Source organism: Lagopus leucura, unplaced genomic scaffold, assembly GCF_019238085.1.
Source record: "Lagopus leucura isolate 7727_CA_CO unplaced genomic scaffold, USGS_WTPT01 Super-Scaffold_100008, whole genome shotgun sequence".
NCBI classification, from domain to species: Eukaryota; Metazoa; Chordata; class Aves; order Galliformes; family Phasianidae; genus Lagopus; species Lagopus leucura.
The window spans coordinates 36,269,748-36,287,040 of record NW_024962265.1 but is presented as its reverse complement, the minus strand read 5'-3'; the positions used below and the strand labels follow the sequence as shown (position 1 = coordinate 36,287,040).

Below are 17,293 nucleotides of genomic sequence, written 5' to 3'. Positions count from 1 at the left end.
TCCACATAACACATCTATTACGACCTGAAAGAGCTCCAAAACACTTCCGTTATGACCCCATGCAACTCCAGAGTGTTCCCATAAAAGTTCCATTGTTAGCCCATTACAGTTCCCTTATGGCCAGAAGAGTTCCATAGTGATGCCATAGAGCTGCATAGTGACACAATAGAGCTCCAATGTGACCCCATCACAGTTCCCTTGTGACCCCATGGAGCTCCGTACGTTCCACATAATACATCTATTATGACCCCACAGAGTACCATAGTGACCCTGTAAAGCTCCATGGTGACCCCATTCATGTTCTATTCCTACCCCATAACTGCTCTATTATGACCATAAGAGCTCCACAGTGACACCATTGAGCTCTGTATTGACCACATATTAGCTCCATTGTGTCCCCATATGAGCTTCATAGCTACACCATACAGCTGCACAGTGACCCCAAAACAATTCCATACTGACCCCACTCTGCTTCTGTGTCACCTAAGAATAATTCTTTGGAGACTCCATGCAGGTCCAAAGTGCCTCTGTAGCAGCAACATTAGGACCACAGCAGCTCCATGGTGACCCCGTCCAGCTCTAAAGTGGCCCCATAACATTTCCATCCTGACCCCCGAGAGCATGTTGGTGACACCACAACAGATACGCTAGGAGCACATAGAGCTTCATGTGACTCCTTAGCAGATCCTTTGTGAGCCCACAGAGCTTCTTAGGGACCTCAGAACAGTTCCACAGACACTCCATGGAGTTCCCTTGTGACCCCATAGAGCTGCATAGTGACCCCATAACAGTTCCCTTGTTACCCCATAGAGCTCCATAGGTTCCACAGTACTGATTTATTTCGACCCAAAAGAGCTCCATAGTGACCCCAAAACAGTTCCATTATGACTCCATGGAGCTCCGTAGTGTTCCCATAAAAGTTCCATTGTTACCCCGTTACAGTTCCGTTATCACAGAATCACAGAACTGTAGGGGTTGGAAGGGACCTCCAGAGATCATCGAGTCCAACCCCCCTGCCAAAGCAGGTTCCCTACAGCAGGTCGCACAGGTAGGCATCCAGGCAGCTCTTGAACATCTCCAGAGAAGGAGACTCCACCACCTCCCTGGGCAGCCTGTTCCAGTGCTCCGTCACCTCACTGTAAAGAAGTTCTTGCGCACATTTGTGCAGAACTTCCTATGCTGCAGTTTCCGGCCGTTTCCCCTTGTCCTGTCTCCACTCACCACTGAAAACAGTCCGGCCTCGCCATTCTGCCCCCCACACCTTAGATACTTATAGACCTGGATCAGGTCCCCTCTCAGTCTTCTTTTCTCAAGGCTGAACAGACCCAGTTCACTCAGCCTTTCCTCATAGGGGAGATGCTGCAGGCCCTTCACCATCTTCGTGGCCCTCCGCTGGACTCTTTCCAAGAGATCCCTGTCTTTTTTGTTCTGGGGAGCCCAGAACTGGACACAGTACTCCAGATGAGGCCTCACCAGGGCAGAGTAGAGGGGGAGGATCACCTCCTTTGACCTGCTGGCCACGCTCTTTTTAATGCACCCCAGTAAGCCATTGGCCCTCTTGGCCACAAGGGCACACTGCTGGCTCATGGCCAACCTGTCGTCCACCAGGACACCCAGGTCCCTCTCCACAGAGCTCCTCTCCAGCAGGTCATCCCCCAACCTGTACCGGTGCATGCAATTATTCCTCCCCAGATGCAAGACTCTACACTTGCTTTTGTTAAACCTCATCCAGTTTTTTTCTGCCCAGCTCTCCAGCCTGTCCAGGTCTCGCTGAATGGCAGCACGGCCTTCAGGCGTGTCAGCCAATCCTCCCAACTTCGTATCATCGGCAAACTTGCTGAGGGTGGCCACTATCCCCTCATCAAGGTCATTGATGAAGATGTTGAACAAGACCGGACCCAGCACAGACCCCTAAGGAACACCGCTGGTTACAGGCCTCCAACCAGACTCTGCACCGCCAACAACGACCCTCTGCGCTCTGCCAGTCAGCCAGTTCTCAACCCACCTCACTGTCCACTCATCTATCCCACACTTCCTCAGCTTTGTTATAAGGATGTTGTGGGGGACAGTATCAAAAGCCTTGCTGAAATCAAGGTAGACTACATCCACTGCTCTCCCCCCATCCACCCAGCCGGAGACAACATCATAGAAGGCTACCAGGTTGGTCAAGCATGACCTCCCCCTGGTGAACCCGTGCTGACTACTCCTGATAACCTCCTTTTCTTCCAGTTGTCTGGAGATGACATCCAGCACAAGCTGTTCCATCACCTTTCCAGGGACAGAGGTGAGGCTGACTGGCCTATAATTGCCTGGATCTTCCTTCGTGCCCTTTTTGAAGACCGGAGTGACATTGGCTATCCTCCAGTCTTCAGGGACGGGACAAAGATGATCGAAAGCGGTTCAGCAGTCACCTCTGCCAGCTTCCTCAGCTCCTGTGGATGCATCCCATTGGGTCCCATGGATTTGTGAACATTGGTGTTGCCTAGGCGCTCTCGGACAACCGCTTCCCTGACTGAAGGGAGGTCTTCCATTCCCCAGATCCTCTCACTAATCTCCAGGGTCTTGGATTCCCGAGGGAGAGCTTTTTCACTGAAGACAGAAGCAAAGAAGGCATTCAGTATCTCTGCCTTCTCAGCATCCCCCGTTACCAGAACACCCCCGTCACTCAGCAGGGGAGCCACATTCTCCCTAGTCTTCCTTTTACTGTTAATGTACTTAAAAAAGCCTTTTTTATTATCCTTTATCCCCTTTGCCAGATTTAATTCCAGGCGGGCTTTAGCCTTCCTCGTCGCATCCCTGCAGGCCCTGTCAACATTCCTGTATTCCTCCCAAGTAGTCAGACCCTTTTCCCACATTTCATGGGCCTTCTTTCCTTTGAGTTTGTGCACGAGCTCCTTGCTCATCCACACAGGTCTCCTGCCACCTTTTCCCGATTTCTTCCTCTCAGGGACGCACCGATCCTGAGCTTGGAAGAAGAGCTGCTTAAATGCTGACCAGCTCTCACAGGCCCCCTTGCCTTCCAACACCCTAGCCCATGAGACAGCTCCAAGTAGGCCCCGAAAGAGATCGAAGTTGGCTCTCCTAAAGTCCAGGGTAGCAATCCTACTTTTTACTTTACTTCTTCCACTCAGGATCTTGAACTCCACCATCTCGTGGTCACTACGACCCAAGCTGCCCCCAACCTTTACTTCCCTGACAAGCCCTTCTCTATTAGTGAGAATAAGGTCCAGCAGTACCCCTCTCCTCATCAATTCCTCACCCACCTGCATCAGGAAGTTGTCTTCAACACATTGCAGGAACCGTCTGGACTGTGCATGCCTGGCCACATTGCTTTTCCAGCAAATATCTGGATAATTGAAGTCCCCCATAAGCACCAGCGCCTGGGATCGTGATGCTGCTTCCAGTTGCTTGTGGAAGGCCTCATCAACCTCCTCCTCCTGATCGGGGGGCCTGTAGCACACTCCCACAACAGTGTCAGCCATACCAGCCCGCCCCTTGATTCTCACCCACAAGCTTTCCACTGCCACAGCGCTCTCCCCCAGGTGGAATTCAATACATTCCTCATGAGCTACATCATGGCTTAGAATTTGAGATACTGTGTTCACAAACAGTAGGTCTAAAAATAAAGGAGGGGAAACATTAATAGCAGTTACACATGCTAATTTCAGCCAGTATTTCTTAACTTGAAGCATGGCTTTCAGACAGGGTTTGTTTTCTTTTGCTAACAGAGGTATGTAGGAGCAATAGGTGGTTGAAGCCAAAAGTCTCTAAAAACAAATTGAAGCCACCAGTGATTCAAGCTTTTTAATGAGGCTGAGATCTTCATTTCTGAACCAGAATCTGTTCTGAGCCCGCCTCATTTCTCCCACACCTGGTTTTCTTCCCTACTCCTCTGTCTGCCAGCTTAGGGTGGATGTTACCTACTCTGCGTGTCACATTTTGTCACCTTCTTATATCCTAATAATAGATTTCTTCCACTGGCATTCCATTTTAAACCTCGCTCTATCAATCTTTGCCTGTATTTTTTGAGCTAGAGAGAACAAAGATTAGCTCTGAGAGAAGAATGGAATGGTAACACTGACAATAGAATAACTTAAATGGAGACTAACACATGCAGGCTTAGTAAAGGACAAGCTTTATTCTTTCTCTTCTTTAAGTAATACATAGTTAAATCTTCAACATTAAGAGAAAATGATGTTTCATTTGGATCATGGATCATTGATCATGGATCGTGGATCATTGAAATTTAATGAAAATGAGTTATTGCTTCTTTTGGATCCAGAGTTAAGTTCAACTTAAGAGCTGAAGGAGCACTTAGACGATGCTCTCAGACACAGAGTATGATCAAAGAATCATAGAGTCACAAGGTTGGAAAGAACCTGCAAGATCATCTAGTCCAACCATCCTCCCATTACTATTGCTACCACACTCTGCTAACCCATATCTCGCAGCTCCTCATCCAGAAGTCTCTTGAACACTGCCAGGGATGGCAACTCCACCACCTCCCTGGGCAGCCATTCCAGTGCCTGACCACCCTCTGAGAGAAAAAGTTTTTCCTTATGTCTAATCTAAATCTCCCCTGACACAACTTGCAGCTGTTTCCTCGGGTCCTGTTTGTTGCCTGGGAAACAAGGCCAAGCCCTTCTTCACCCCAACCTGCCTTCAGGAAGTTGTAGAGTGCAATGAGGTCTCCCCTGAGCCTCCTCTTCTCCAGACTCCCTCAGCCGCTCCTCATAAGACTTGTGCTCCAGACCCCTCACCAGTTTTGTTGCCCTTCTCTGGACACGCTCCAGGGCCTCAATGTCTTTCTTGTAGTGAGGGGCCCAAAACTGAACACAGTACTCGAGGTGCAGCCTCACCAGTGCTGAGTACAGGGGGTTGATTACCTCCCTGCTCTTGCTGGCCACACTATTTCTAATGCAGACCAGGATGCCATCAGCCCTCTTGGCCACCTGGGCACATTGTGGGCTCATGTTCAGCTGAGCATCAACCAACACCCCAAGGCCCCTTTCCTCTTCACAGTCATCCAACCACTCATCCCCAAGCCTGTAGCGCTGCACGGGGCTATCGCGCCCAAAGTGCAGGACCCGACACTTGGCCTTGTTAAACCTCATCCCATTCACCTCAGCCCAGCGATCCAGCTTATCCAGATCCCTTTGAAGGGCCTCCCTACCATCAGGCAAATCAACACCACCTCCCAGCTTGGTGTCATCTGTAAACTTACTGAAGGTACACACAATCCCCTCATCTAAGTCATTAATAAAGATATTAAACAAGAGGGGCCCCAGCGCCGACCCCTGAGGGACAGCACTTGAAATGGGTCGCCAGCTGGACTTCACTCCATTAACCACAACCTGTTGGGCATGACCCTCTAGCCAGTTCCTTACCTAAAGACGGGTATACCTGTCCAGGCCACAGGCAGCCAGTTTCCCTAGAAGAAGCCTGTGAGAGACCATGTCAAAGGCTTTGGTGAAGTCTAGGCTGACAGTATCAACAGCCTTTCCCCCGTCTATCGTCTGGTCATCCAGTTGCAGAAGATGAGGTTGGTCAAGCCCAATCTGCTTTTCATGAACCCGTGCTGGCTGGGCCTGATCCCCTGGATGCCACGCACATGCTGTGCAATCTCATCCAAGATTATTTGCCCCATAACTTTCGCTGGTGCTGATGTCAGGCTGACAGGCCTGTAGTTCCCTGCATTCTCCTTATGGCCCTTCTTGTAGATGGGAGTCACATCAGCAAGCCTCCAGTCCTCTGGGACCTCTCCAGATAACCAAGAGTGCTGGTAGATGGTGGAGAGCAGCTTGGCAATCACCCCCACCAGCTCCCTCAGCACCTGAGGGTGGAACCTCTCTGGTCCCATGGATTTATGACAGTCCAGATGGAGGAGGAGCTCTCTAACCATCTCCACCTGAATCACCCAGGATGTATTCTACATAGCATCCCAGACTTCCAGACCAGGGTGTAAAGTGCTCTGAGGATGTCTGATCTGCCTATTAAAGGCAGATGTAAATAAAGCAATGAGGACCTCAGCCTTCTCCTTATCCTCAGTGGTCACATTCCCCGCTGCATCAAGTAAAGGATGGAAATTCTCCTTGGTTCTTTTCTTACCGTTGATATATTTGTGAAAGGATTTCTTACTCTCTTTTACTGCAGTGGCCAAACTGAGCTTGAGTTGGGCTTTTGCCTTCGTAACTTCCACCCTGCATACCTTAGCAACTTCCTTGTAACCCCCCCAAGTAGCCTGTCCCTTCTTCCAAAGGACATAGATCTCTTTTTCTTCTGGAGTCTCAAAAGCAATTCCTGGTTCATTCACACCAGTCTTCTTCCCCTACGGCTTGCTTTACAGCATTCAGGAACAGCCTGTTCTTGTGCCTTTAGGACTTCCATCTTGAGGAGCATCCAGGCTTCCTGGACCCTTTTGCCCTTAAGGAGGGACTCCCAAGGGATATCTGCAACAAGCATCCTAAACAGGTCAAAGTCTGCCCTCTAGAAGTTCAAGATAACAGTTTTGCTACTCACCCTTCTGACATCTCCTAGAATAGAGAATTCTACAATTTCGTGGTTGTTCTGCCCAAGACAGTCCCTAGCCTTTAGATCTCCTGCCAGTCCTTCTCTGTTAGTGAAGAGCAGGTCAAGCAGGGCACCACCCCTGGCAGGCTCTCATACCAGCTGAGTAAAGAAGCTATCTTCCATGCACTCTGGAAACCTCTTGGAATGCTTTCTCTGCAGTATTGTATTTCCAACATATATCAGGGAAGTTGAAGTCTTCAATGAGAACAAGTGCTGGCGATTGTGCAAATCCTGCAGTCTGCTCACAGAATGCCTCATCCATCACTTCATCCTGATTAGGTGGTCTATAAAACACCCTCACTAAGATGTCGCCCCTACAGGCCTTCCCCTGATCCTTACCCATAGACGTTCAACTTTATCATTCACAACCCCAAGCTCTTTGACATCAAAACACACTTTAATATGAAGTGCCACACCACCATCCTTCCTTCCTTGTCTATCTCTTCTGGAGAGCTTGTAGCCATCCATCACAGTACTCCTGTCATGGGAATGGTTCCACCATGTTTTGGTAATAGCAACTAGGTCATAGTTAGCCTCACAACCGCTTCCAGCTCCTCCTGTTTGTTGTCCACGCTGTGCGAGTCATCTGCCTCTCCCCCAGTTCCAGCACTGTTCCCTTAGGCTCGTCTCTGGTGAGCCCTGTTGTGTCTTCTTCCCCCATTGTAGCTAGTTTAAAGCTCTTTCGATAAGCCCTGCTAGCTTTATTGAGGATTGTTTCCCTCTTTGAGATAGGTGAGTTCCATGAATGGACAATTGGCCATGATCAAAGAACCCAGAGTTTGTGCTTCGACACCAGCCTCTGAGCCAATTATTCATTGCTTGGGCTTTCCAAGCCCACTCTGCGTTCTTCACTGCCCCTGAAAGTATAGAACAAAAGATCACTTGAGCTCCTTTTCCTTGAACTAAATGCCCTAAACCTCTGAAATCTCTTTTCATAGTTTACAGGTTTCCCTGAGCAATTTCATCACTGCTCACTGAACTATGAGTAATGGAAAGTAATCAGTGGACCTAACCAGCTTTGGGAGTTTCCTGGTTATGCACCTGACCTGGGCCTTCCTCTGAGAAGGGAGTCACCCACTACGATCACCTTTCTTTCTTTCCTGACAGAGGCAGTCTAAAGGTGTGGGGGTGACCACCTCGCCTTAGGCTCCCTCCTAGACAGATCCTCCATCACCTCACCACTCATCGCCCCTTCAATTTCCAGCGTCTCAAACCTGTTGCTTAGCTGGAGCTGGGGAAGCAGGCTAGGCAGTGATGCTGAGTTGAAACTCTCTTCCAACCCTTCTCATCTGTCAGGTCTGTCTGATTGTGACAGAGCAGGGGGTCCACACCTTTCTGGGGATATCTCCCTGGCACCCTTCCCTCTGGCACGCCAGCAAGTCACTCCACCAGTCGATCTCCCGCTCACACTCCCTACTGGTCCTTAGTCTCTCCACCTCCTCTTTGGGCTCACACCTCGCACAGGTGGAATCCCTGCCACCCCTCCCCAGGCAGCAGCAGGCTCAGGCACTCCTTGCAGCTGGAGACCTGAACAGCCACACTTCTGGGCAGGCCCTCTGTCTGGGTCGCTGTCTCTGTCTTTTCAAAAAAGCCTTCAAAAGAGCTTTTTTGTTGGCCTTTTTCACTTCAGGTCCCCTGATTTTTTGGTAGCCCTGCATGGAGCTGGAAGTTGGATTCAATAATCACTGAGGTCCCTTCCAACTTGGGATACTCTTTGATTCTATGATTCAGATCTTTGTGATGCTCCAGGTTTCCAGAAGGCTTATTAGCATATGCAGCAGTACACTGCCTACATGGTCCTTCCAGCAAACTTCCCCTGAAGCTGAGTTAAGAGGCTCTTACAGATGTAGAAGCCACGCTAATAAATTAGAGCAACTCCATGCACAGCCATTTAAATCTTGCCCTGAATGCAGCAGCACTTTGCATTGGATAAACACCACAAAGTATAGCAGAGATGACTGCTTTTTATCAAACATGCAGTTCTCTAATGGAATGGTAGAATCACTATCAGCATCTTAACAATCATTACACATATATAAACATGCGTGGAAACCACCGCTGTGCTAAACGAACACCTACAGCACTCAGTACCAAAAATAGTGGCCTTAAAATCAAGACACTAATACAGTAGTGGTCACAGGAAGAATGCAGCTGCCCAGCTGTGGGAGTGCGGGCCGGAGGCCGACGGGCTGGAGGCTGGGGGGGACGGGGCTGCGGTGGCTGAGGCAGAGTGTCCCAGTCCGGATACCAGTTGGTATAACCTAAAAAAGAATAAAGAAATGATTGTTAAAGCCTGATCAACTTAGCCATACTCAAAACAGTGAAAAGCAATCAAATACATACTTATAAGTTTCTCACGTTCTGCGTTTACTGTGGAGAGATCAGAAAAAAAGACATCAATGCAACAGCCTTTGTCCTGTAGGAGAATATAGCAAAACTGGTTGTAGGATCTAGCACTGAACTAACAGAAGCTCTCTTTTTCCTCTCCGTCCCCCTAGTCTTTGTGATGCTGATAGCCTTTCTGTGGCCTGTCAGCCTGTGACTTCAAAATGAGTCAGCCAGGACATCACAGAAGGAAAACAAATAGCAAACGCTCAATTATTTTTACAGCTGAAGCTATCTAGAGTCTGGCTAGTAGAGAACATCTCCTGTGAAACACTGCACAAGAGTAATATTTAAGACACTCTTGCATGCCTGTTACTCTCTGACCATTTAAAACACTGTTTCTGACTAATTTGGGACTGGGTGAGACAATTAAGATCCATGGCTGCAAACCGCTGTGGAAAAACAAGCTCTCATTGCTCTATTTGAGAAAATTCTAACAGTTAAAACAAAGTATTTTTCAGTATAGTCTCATTATTGGTTCAGAAGTATAGTTTTCTGGAAAATGTGTTAGGACATATAAATGAATGGAAAAATTGAGTATACTATTTATCCTGGGGGAAAAAAGTCAGATGGGAATATTTGTTGGGTATATTTTAGTTTTGACTTCCCTACAGATAAAAGGTAAAAAGTAATCTAATCGATACATCTTTTGATTGGAAACTCTGCTTTGTACCTCCAGGAACCCTAAATTACAAAATGTTCCAATTGATAACTTCACACACTATCCTAACCTGATTTTAGTCCTGTGGTGGGCTACAGACCCACTATGTACTTAGTGCAAACTGACCCACTACTGTATTTTTACTGATACTTACGACACCACTATTTCTATGCAATCTCCTTAGTGAATCACTTTGATCTTACCACAGAGATTGCCCACACACTGGTCGTTACTGCATCCACTACACGGTTGTCCTGCTTTATAAGGTTTTGTTGGGTAATTCCCCCTGAAAAGGAGAACAGTATTTTGTTAGCTCAGTCTTTGGAAGAGCACTTTAAACACACATGCTAGAATAATATTTATTGGGAAGCTATTACTGGGCAAAACAACCCTTATCCAAAAAAGGATCATTATCACTATCTGAAATTCCACTTAGGTGAGACTCACACTCTCACTGACATGCGGAGGTTTCTTATGCAATGCTGTAGTATTCAGCCCAAGTGTACGGGAATCTGCTTTTAGTCCCTCAATACCCACCTGTATTTTTTAAAAATCCATAAAATATATGTCTAGAAATCACAAAGCATGAGATGAACTTGAGCACTGTCATCCTTTTGCACTAGAATCAGAGAATGATTTAGGTTGGAAAAGGCACTTAAGACCAAGTTCAACCATCAACTAACACTACCAGGTTCAGCACTGACCCTTGCCCTTTATTGCCATTTCCACATATCTCTTAAATACCTCCAGGTACGAGGACACCACCACCTCCCTGGTCAGTAATGCCTGACCACCTTTCTACAAATAAATTCTTCCTAATATTTAATCTAAACCTCCCCCGACACAACTTGAAGCTATTTCTTCACATCCTATCAATTGTTGCCTGAGAAAAGAGACTGACATTCCACTCACTGCAACCTCCTTTCAGGTAGCTGTAGAGAACAATGAGGTCTTCTCTCAATCTCATTTTGTCCAGAAAATGGATTTTATTCCACAGCCCTTGCTGACAGCATGTGCCCTCTGCCAGGATCTGCTCATCTGCTTTTATAGAGAGTGATTTTCTGCAGCTCAGACTGCCCAGCACCTAATGCTTTAGATGGTCAGGGGAAATGCTGATTGGTGGACATAGCTTCTGAAATTTGTTATAATGCTCCTGCCATTGGTAAAATCTGATGTTGTTAGTTAAAGCACATTTAAAAACAAAAGCATGAAACCCCAAATGCCATAATTGACTTACGCTGGCCCATAGTCACAAACAAAATGCGCCACATTGTTGAATCCGTGAAGATTGTGAATTCTATGGCAGAAGTGAACTGCACAGCCAACTTTGTAACTCGTTGCCCAAACAACCTGAAGGGAAAAGTGAAACACGCGATGCACCTGATGAAGGTCTGTAAAAGCAACCAGAACCAGAATTCACAGTATTGATGAAGGAATTGGTGACTGAGTGGAAGGATCTTGTGAAAGTTGAAAACAGGCAACGCTGACAACCCAAAGTGTGCCTGGGACCAATGACTGATAGGTGGTCTGGCACCTATTGCCTGCCTCCCTCAGAAGCCTCAGAAGTCAGGGAGATAATCTCTTCCAACCATTAATGAAACAGAGCTCAGACAGCCCTGCAGATCAGAATTTATTTCCAATCTCATCGAGCACTAGTATACAGAGTAAAAACCCTGCCATAACTTGTGTTCCAAAGCAGTCTGGTCCATGTCTGCATTTTTTTTTTTTTTAAACATAATAAATCACTGGGCACGTAAGACTCACCTGGGTGTAGTGACCACACTTGTCAGCGCAGTGACGGGTGTTGAAATCGTAGCTGCTGACTTCATTAAACCAGTCAGTCAGAGCTACGTGCACAGAAAAGATGGTGGCGGTGCCAGTCCAGATGTTTTCTCCAATAGATGTAAAGGTGGGGTGCATCTTCTGTGGTATTTTAAGGTAGATATTGTGCTCAAACATGCACCTCTTTGCCCATGCCTTAGCAGATTTAGCTAAAGCAGGGTCCCAGGACTGTAGAAAAGAAGGAAAATACAAATGTAACCTGAACTGCAGTGAGTTAGGTGGATTCAGGTATTCTAAAAGAGAAAACTGCTATTTTTTTTTTCCTTGCATTCATTTGCATTTCCTTGCATTTGTCTTGTCATTTCTATTCTTAAAGCAAGAAATTTTCTTCTTCCTTCTCCCTCAGATATTAGTGGACATGTAGCACCTCTCACTGTTCTGTAATATCTGACTTGTTACGATGCTTAGAGCTGGACTGCAGTGTTTAAGCTGCCATGTCTGTGTAGAGTCTGCAGAAAGATTTATGCCACCAGGCAATAAAATAGCAAGTGAAAGTAGGTATGGAAAAATAAGTAAGTTAAAATAAGTAAGTGAAAGGATGTGAGGGGAAAAAAAAAAAAAAAAAATTTAGTTTTGTGTTCATAATGACAGGCCTGGAGCTGACCATTACCATGCATAAATCAATGCTGAATAGTACTATTGTATAATCAATGGATATCAAGATGTCACAATCACAAAATAAACAAGAGAGTTAGGTGAAGCGGACTACAATAACAAGAGAGAATAAATGGAAGGCTTACCCTTATGCTGGGCTCACCACAAAACACCAGAAGGAGGGATCTCCAGCAGAGATCCTTCCCCACTGGTAGCCAGCTCTTCAATAGGTCTAGGAGGGGGCAGCCTGGCTCCACCCCTTCTGGCAGCACAGGTGAATTGCCTTCAGCTGTGCTCCTCTGACTGGCTCATGGCTCGCCTCAGGTGATCAATCAGAGGTTCAGGCCGTGACTCAGCAGTTCCTATACATACTATAAATGACAAAGTTTTAGAAATTCCTTGAGAAGGAATGGAGAATGAAAAAAAATGTAAGTATACTACAAGTCCTGTTAAAAACTGTGCACAGTACCTCACTTTAAGAAGGAGACATTGGAACTGGAAGGGATGCAGAGAACATAGGGGAGCACGATCATCCTAAGAATGGAAGGCTTTCATAAAGCAACATCCTATGCAGCAGCTTTTATCTTGTGTTAAGTATGTAAACAAGCAATGCTCACATGTTCTTCCCAATACAGGCACCAGAGCCTATCAGAGGAAGCTAGTAGTTATCAAAAGCAAATAAAATGCTGGGAGACATCATCACAGAGCTTGTAGGTAGACTGTGCAGCTCTTTGCTGTGAGTTGTTAGGGATGATAAAAACTTGCAGAGACTGAAGAAAGTCGTGCAAGAAAAGTCCATTGTGAGCTTTCAAACACAATGGAACAGGTTTCTTTATATTTGTCCTCTTATTCCAGCATTGCTGGATCTGTGCTCTGAGCAGCTAAGTTGCCTCTGGTGCTTTTCCATTATCAATTAAATATAGATAGATTTAACAAAGTTCCAAGAAATTAAAATCATGAGTGGTATGAATGTTACTTCTTTGCTGTGATCTTCTTTACATAAAATGACTCATAGCATTTATGTGATTATGCAGTTAGCTTCCTTTTCAGCTAAGCAGCACTGCCGGAAGGCTCAAAGCAATGACATGAGCTGACTGGGGTTATCTCCCCCACCTATCTGTCTTCTCCTTACACACTCCATTGAGCAAGCTAAGACTGATACACAGCCTGTTCTGACATCCATTACATTTATGGGGAGATCTGCTTTCTAGTCCAGATACTAGCACCCCTGCTCTCCAAGCCCTGTTGCAGCAAATCAAAATGAGGCATCTATTTGAATGTCCAAGCAAATCTCTTTCTTCAGTACATATTCTAGATTGGAGGAAACAAGGCAAGAGACTAGATTTCCAATAAACCCTGTGGTACAGGTTGCCTTCCAGGAGATTTTTAATACCAAACAGATTTCTTGTAAGAAAACTGGGCTAATATAATGAAGATTACTGTCTCTCTCTGAAAAAGGTAAATGAAATGCTGAGAACTGAACATTATATATATTTTATTTAAATACAGTCCTTAGCTGTGGCTGACAATTAGAGCAACAATCTGTTCCCATACAAGAAATCCCCTTCCAATTATTAAGATAGAACAGTACTGTGAAAATGAACTGCTTTCTATTTCCTACCAAGAATGATCATACATAGTGCAGAAATCACTGACAAAAAGGGAAAGAAAAGCACAGAGGAAATGCAAACGAGGATGGTCTAAATCAGCAGCACCATCTTAATTAATTTTCAAATAGATCACAAAAGTCTCCTTACCATACGAAGCATATTGCTGGCTGGTGGATTCACTTTGGATCGGAAGTCATTGTGAGCTCTCACACAGTCTTCAATGAACTTTGCATCTTCTATGTCAGGCAAGGGATATTGGTCATATGTATGACAGCAAACAAAGAGATCAAGCAAGAACAGCACAGCAAAGAAAAAGGTGATTTTCATAATTCTTCAATGCTTTTGGTATTTTTTTTTGAAGTTTTTAAAAGAAGAATTGCTCAGGTGGAGTCAGTACTGCTAAGTGCTTCCTCTGTAGTCCTTCGGGTGTTGAAATACTTGAAAGTGTCTGCCAAAGCAACAGGAAGTGAAACTGCTTCCTAAGATGAAGATCTAACTGACATCACATCTGCTGGCTGCCCATGAAACAGGCATCTGCCATACATATCATCGAGGGGCAACATTAAAGATATGACTATCTTTTCTTTGAGTGTGTTTCATTCTGGTTGACTGCCAAGCTATTCGGTGGCTGTTGGTGCTAACCACAGAGGTGCTGCATAATGAGTTTGCTAAAACTTCTGTGAACCATAAAAATTCTAGCTATGACAAAACACAGATCTGCTGTTCATCTGATTTTCTTACATCATTATTTTGCAGAACCTTTCCTCCTTCTCAGAATTACTCTAAGAACAAACAGAACTAGCGAAACTGTGTACATTAAATTTTGACCTCACTAGAAGGAAAAAAGTTCCTAAGCAGCAGGAACAGACTTCCTGACCTTTTGGTTTGGTGTGTACAAAGGCATGCCTTAGAAATCCAAGCCATGAATGCATGCTGATTCTCTGTCAGTAGCCACCTGTGTTTATCTGACAGGCTGACATTATTGGAAGAGCCTTCTGTGCTCCCGGAAAGAGAGCACTGTGGGATTAGCGCTCCTGGTGTAAAATTCCAAGCCTGATCCCTTCCTGGGGCAGCAGGATGTGCGCTGGTGGGATTTGCATTGTCTCGTCAATCCTTCCACAAGCTGGTTAATCTTTTATTTCAAAACGGTGGTCCTCCAACTCCATCACATTTATATCTATCTATGCTATTAATAGGAGGCATGGAACTATTTCTCTGTGTGCACATGAATGGATGTCAAGCATTACTAATTCTCCCCACCCATGTCTTGGCCCAGCCGTGATTTGCTGACTGATTTCATGAAGGTAGGGCCTGCTGCAGAAGGCAATGGTGTGGTGGACACCTTCTGGGGCTTTGGATCTTCTGGGAGAGAAAGAAACAGGTCCTACACTTGTCTTTGTTGGCTATATTACACACACACAAACTGTAAAAATAGAACGCAAGTAGCATACCAAAATTGCACCATCGATTTAGCAATTGCACCGGATTTAGCAACCCAGTGATCTAGCAGTTTTATATCTGTGTAGCTGAAATGTGTGTGGAGACTGAAAATGGGTGCTTTATAAAGCAGGAAGTCTTGGCTTATCCAGCACATTCAGGGTTCTAAGATGCTTTCCTGCAGAGATGACTCTGGCTCCATCTAGTGAGTCTATCCTTAAAACAGAAGTGCAGTCTGTCCACACGTAATGTTTTCACAGAAAGCCAATTAATCACCAGCATTAATGGTCCTCTTTCGTACGCCAGATGAAAGTAAAGCCTTGTGATTTGGATATCCATGTAGTATTTTTCTGGATGATACAAACGTTCCCTGTCCTTGCATAAATCTCGAGTGAGGTTTAGCACATGGAGTGACGGATGGGCAGGAAACTGTACAGCCCAATTGTTTGTAAGAAAATTCTGTAATTCCATCCTTAGATTCCTCTTTCTCACTCTGTACCTCCTGCTTTCATTTTAAAATGGCTGGAAACAGGTTTCCATTTCTTTTTTTTGTTTTTTTCCCCCCTAATGTATCACATGGTTAGATAAATAAGGACTGGTGGACTACATACTAACAGAAGTCCAAGATGTAAAATTGTATTTAGCTTTCTCCTCAAGTTACCAGCTTTCCCAGTGAATGTTGTTACTTGTGCTGGGGACAGAGAGACCTACTTGTCTTTGACTTGCTTGATTCAGCTTAACAAGAGGGTGGATTTGCTAGGCTTTCTTGGTCTGCCCATAGGATATGCAGACGTAAGATCACCTGCCCTTCCAGGGGTGTGAATAAGCAAGCATTCTGACATCTGTTGCTACTTGTATTACACAGTTTCACCTCAGGGTAGAGACCAATTGGAAGGATCATGTTGGTATGGATGATTTCCACATGAATTCTTTTGTAATAAATTCTTTTGTAATTATTTATTAAAGAGAAAAGGTATATTTGTTAATTTGGGGGGTAATAATGAGGCTATAAACAGATAATATTATTACGGGATGCCATCATTACATGGCTGGACTGCAGGTAGTTCTGACAGTTTTACTGCTTTTTTGGTTAGGGGAATTTGCACAGTACTGCTTACTCCAGCTATGCCTGGCAGCCCAACAGAGCAGAACTGTAACACACTGCTTGCTGACTTCTCTGATCAATGCACTGGGATGCTGCAAGGACCAAAGTACAAGAGGCCGCTCATTTGTTCTCCCAAAGACACCAAATTAGGGGATGGGGCAAACAATATGATGTTTGGGAACATCAGACAGCACTGAGGATGGTAACAGTGAAGTAAACAATCTGACATTTTATCATTTTGTAGAAATATCCTTCCTGTGCCTCCCAATACTGAGCAAAGCATAGCACAAAACTAGGCCGTTCCTTTCTAATTGTCTATTGCAAGTACTAAGGAAACTTTCCTTACGGTTTGGAATTCAGTTTCTCCATCACAAGAAGCCATCTAAAGAAGGATTTTATCTTTCAGTAAAGCAATGGGAAGAACTGCTCCTCAGGAATGTCCACACTGAACAATTTTGTGTGTAAGAGCTGCCTGCTTATGGTCATAAGTATATACAATTAGATTCCCAGCGTTGAGAATGTAATCCATTGATTTTGAATACGCAAAGTCTGTTCCATATTTTAGTAATCTGAGAAAACTTACAGAAGAAATAGCTGTTGTATCTAATCATAAATTAATTTTCAAGAAAAGTCTGGCTTCTTTTCTTCAAGACTGTGTTATAAGAAATACTTTTAATATATAAAATCAGTGGAATTACAAATACTAACTTATATAATAATCTGCAGTGTTTTAGACCCAGATTGTGCATCAAACACACAGAAAAAGGAAGCATAAGACAAATTATTTCCTGAAGATGAACTCAAGGAAGCTTCCTTAAGCTCAGATTAAGTTCAGAAAATAGCAGTTTTTCAGTCTGGATTTCTTCAGCCTGTTTTACAATAAAGGTGAAATATTACCTAATAATAATGAACTTTAAAGCAGCTATATTAGTTTTTACTAGACAAGACAGTGACACAATTAGGAAAATCTACTTTTATTATACAAAAGAACAAAAGAAGCTTCAGACTATTGTATAAATAACACTTGTTTTTTAAAGAAAGTGAAATAATTAAAGATTTGATCTGTTGGATATAGAAGAGTGAAATCAG

At 44.8% G+C, this 17,293-nt stretch overlaps 1 protein-coding gene across 1 annotated transcript; it reads right to left on the bottom strand.

Annotated features, from left to right (window-relative positions):
- Window positions 1-8,595: 8,595 nt before the first annotated feature.
- LOC122180894 (glioma pathogenesis-related protein 1-like) lies at window positions 8,596-13,989 on the bottom strand. The gene is made up of 6 exons (XM_042872850.1): window positions 13,810-13,989; window positions 11,381-11,626; window positions 10,854-10,966; window positions 9,820-9,902; window positions 8,914-8,940; window positions 8,596-8,831 (listed from the first exon to the last, which is right to left on the bottom strand). Exons 1-6 carry the CDS (start codon window positions 13,987-13,989, stop codon window positions 8,596-8,598), a joined length of 885 nt encoding a protein of 294 aa, XP_042728784.1.
- Window positions 13,990-17,293: the final 3,304 nt, after the last annotated feature.

Excerpts from the sequence above, each read along its gene's own strand:
- LOC122180894 (XM_042872850.1), bottom strand. The coding sequence starts at position 13,989 with ATGAAAATCACCTTTTTCTTTGCTGTGCTGTTCTTGCTTGATCTCTTT. Across the intron at positions 11,627-13,809 it reads CCAGCAATATGCTTCGTATG|TCCTGGGACCCTGCTTTAGC; the intron begins GTAAGGAGACTT and ends TCTTTTCTACAG. Across the intron at positions 10,967-11,380 it reads AGTGTGGTCACTACACCCAG|GTTGTTTGGGCAACGAGTTA; the intron begins GTGAGTCTTACG and ends TTTTCCCTTCAG.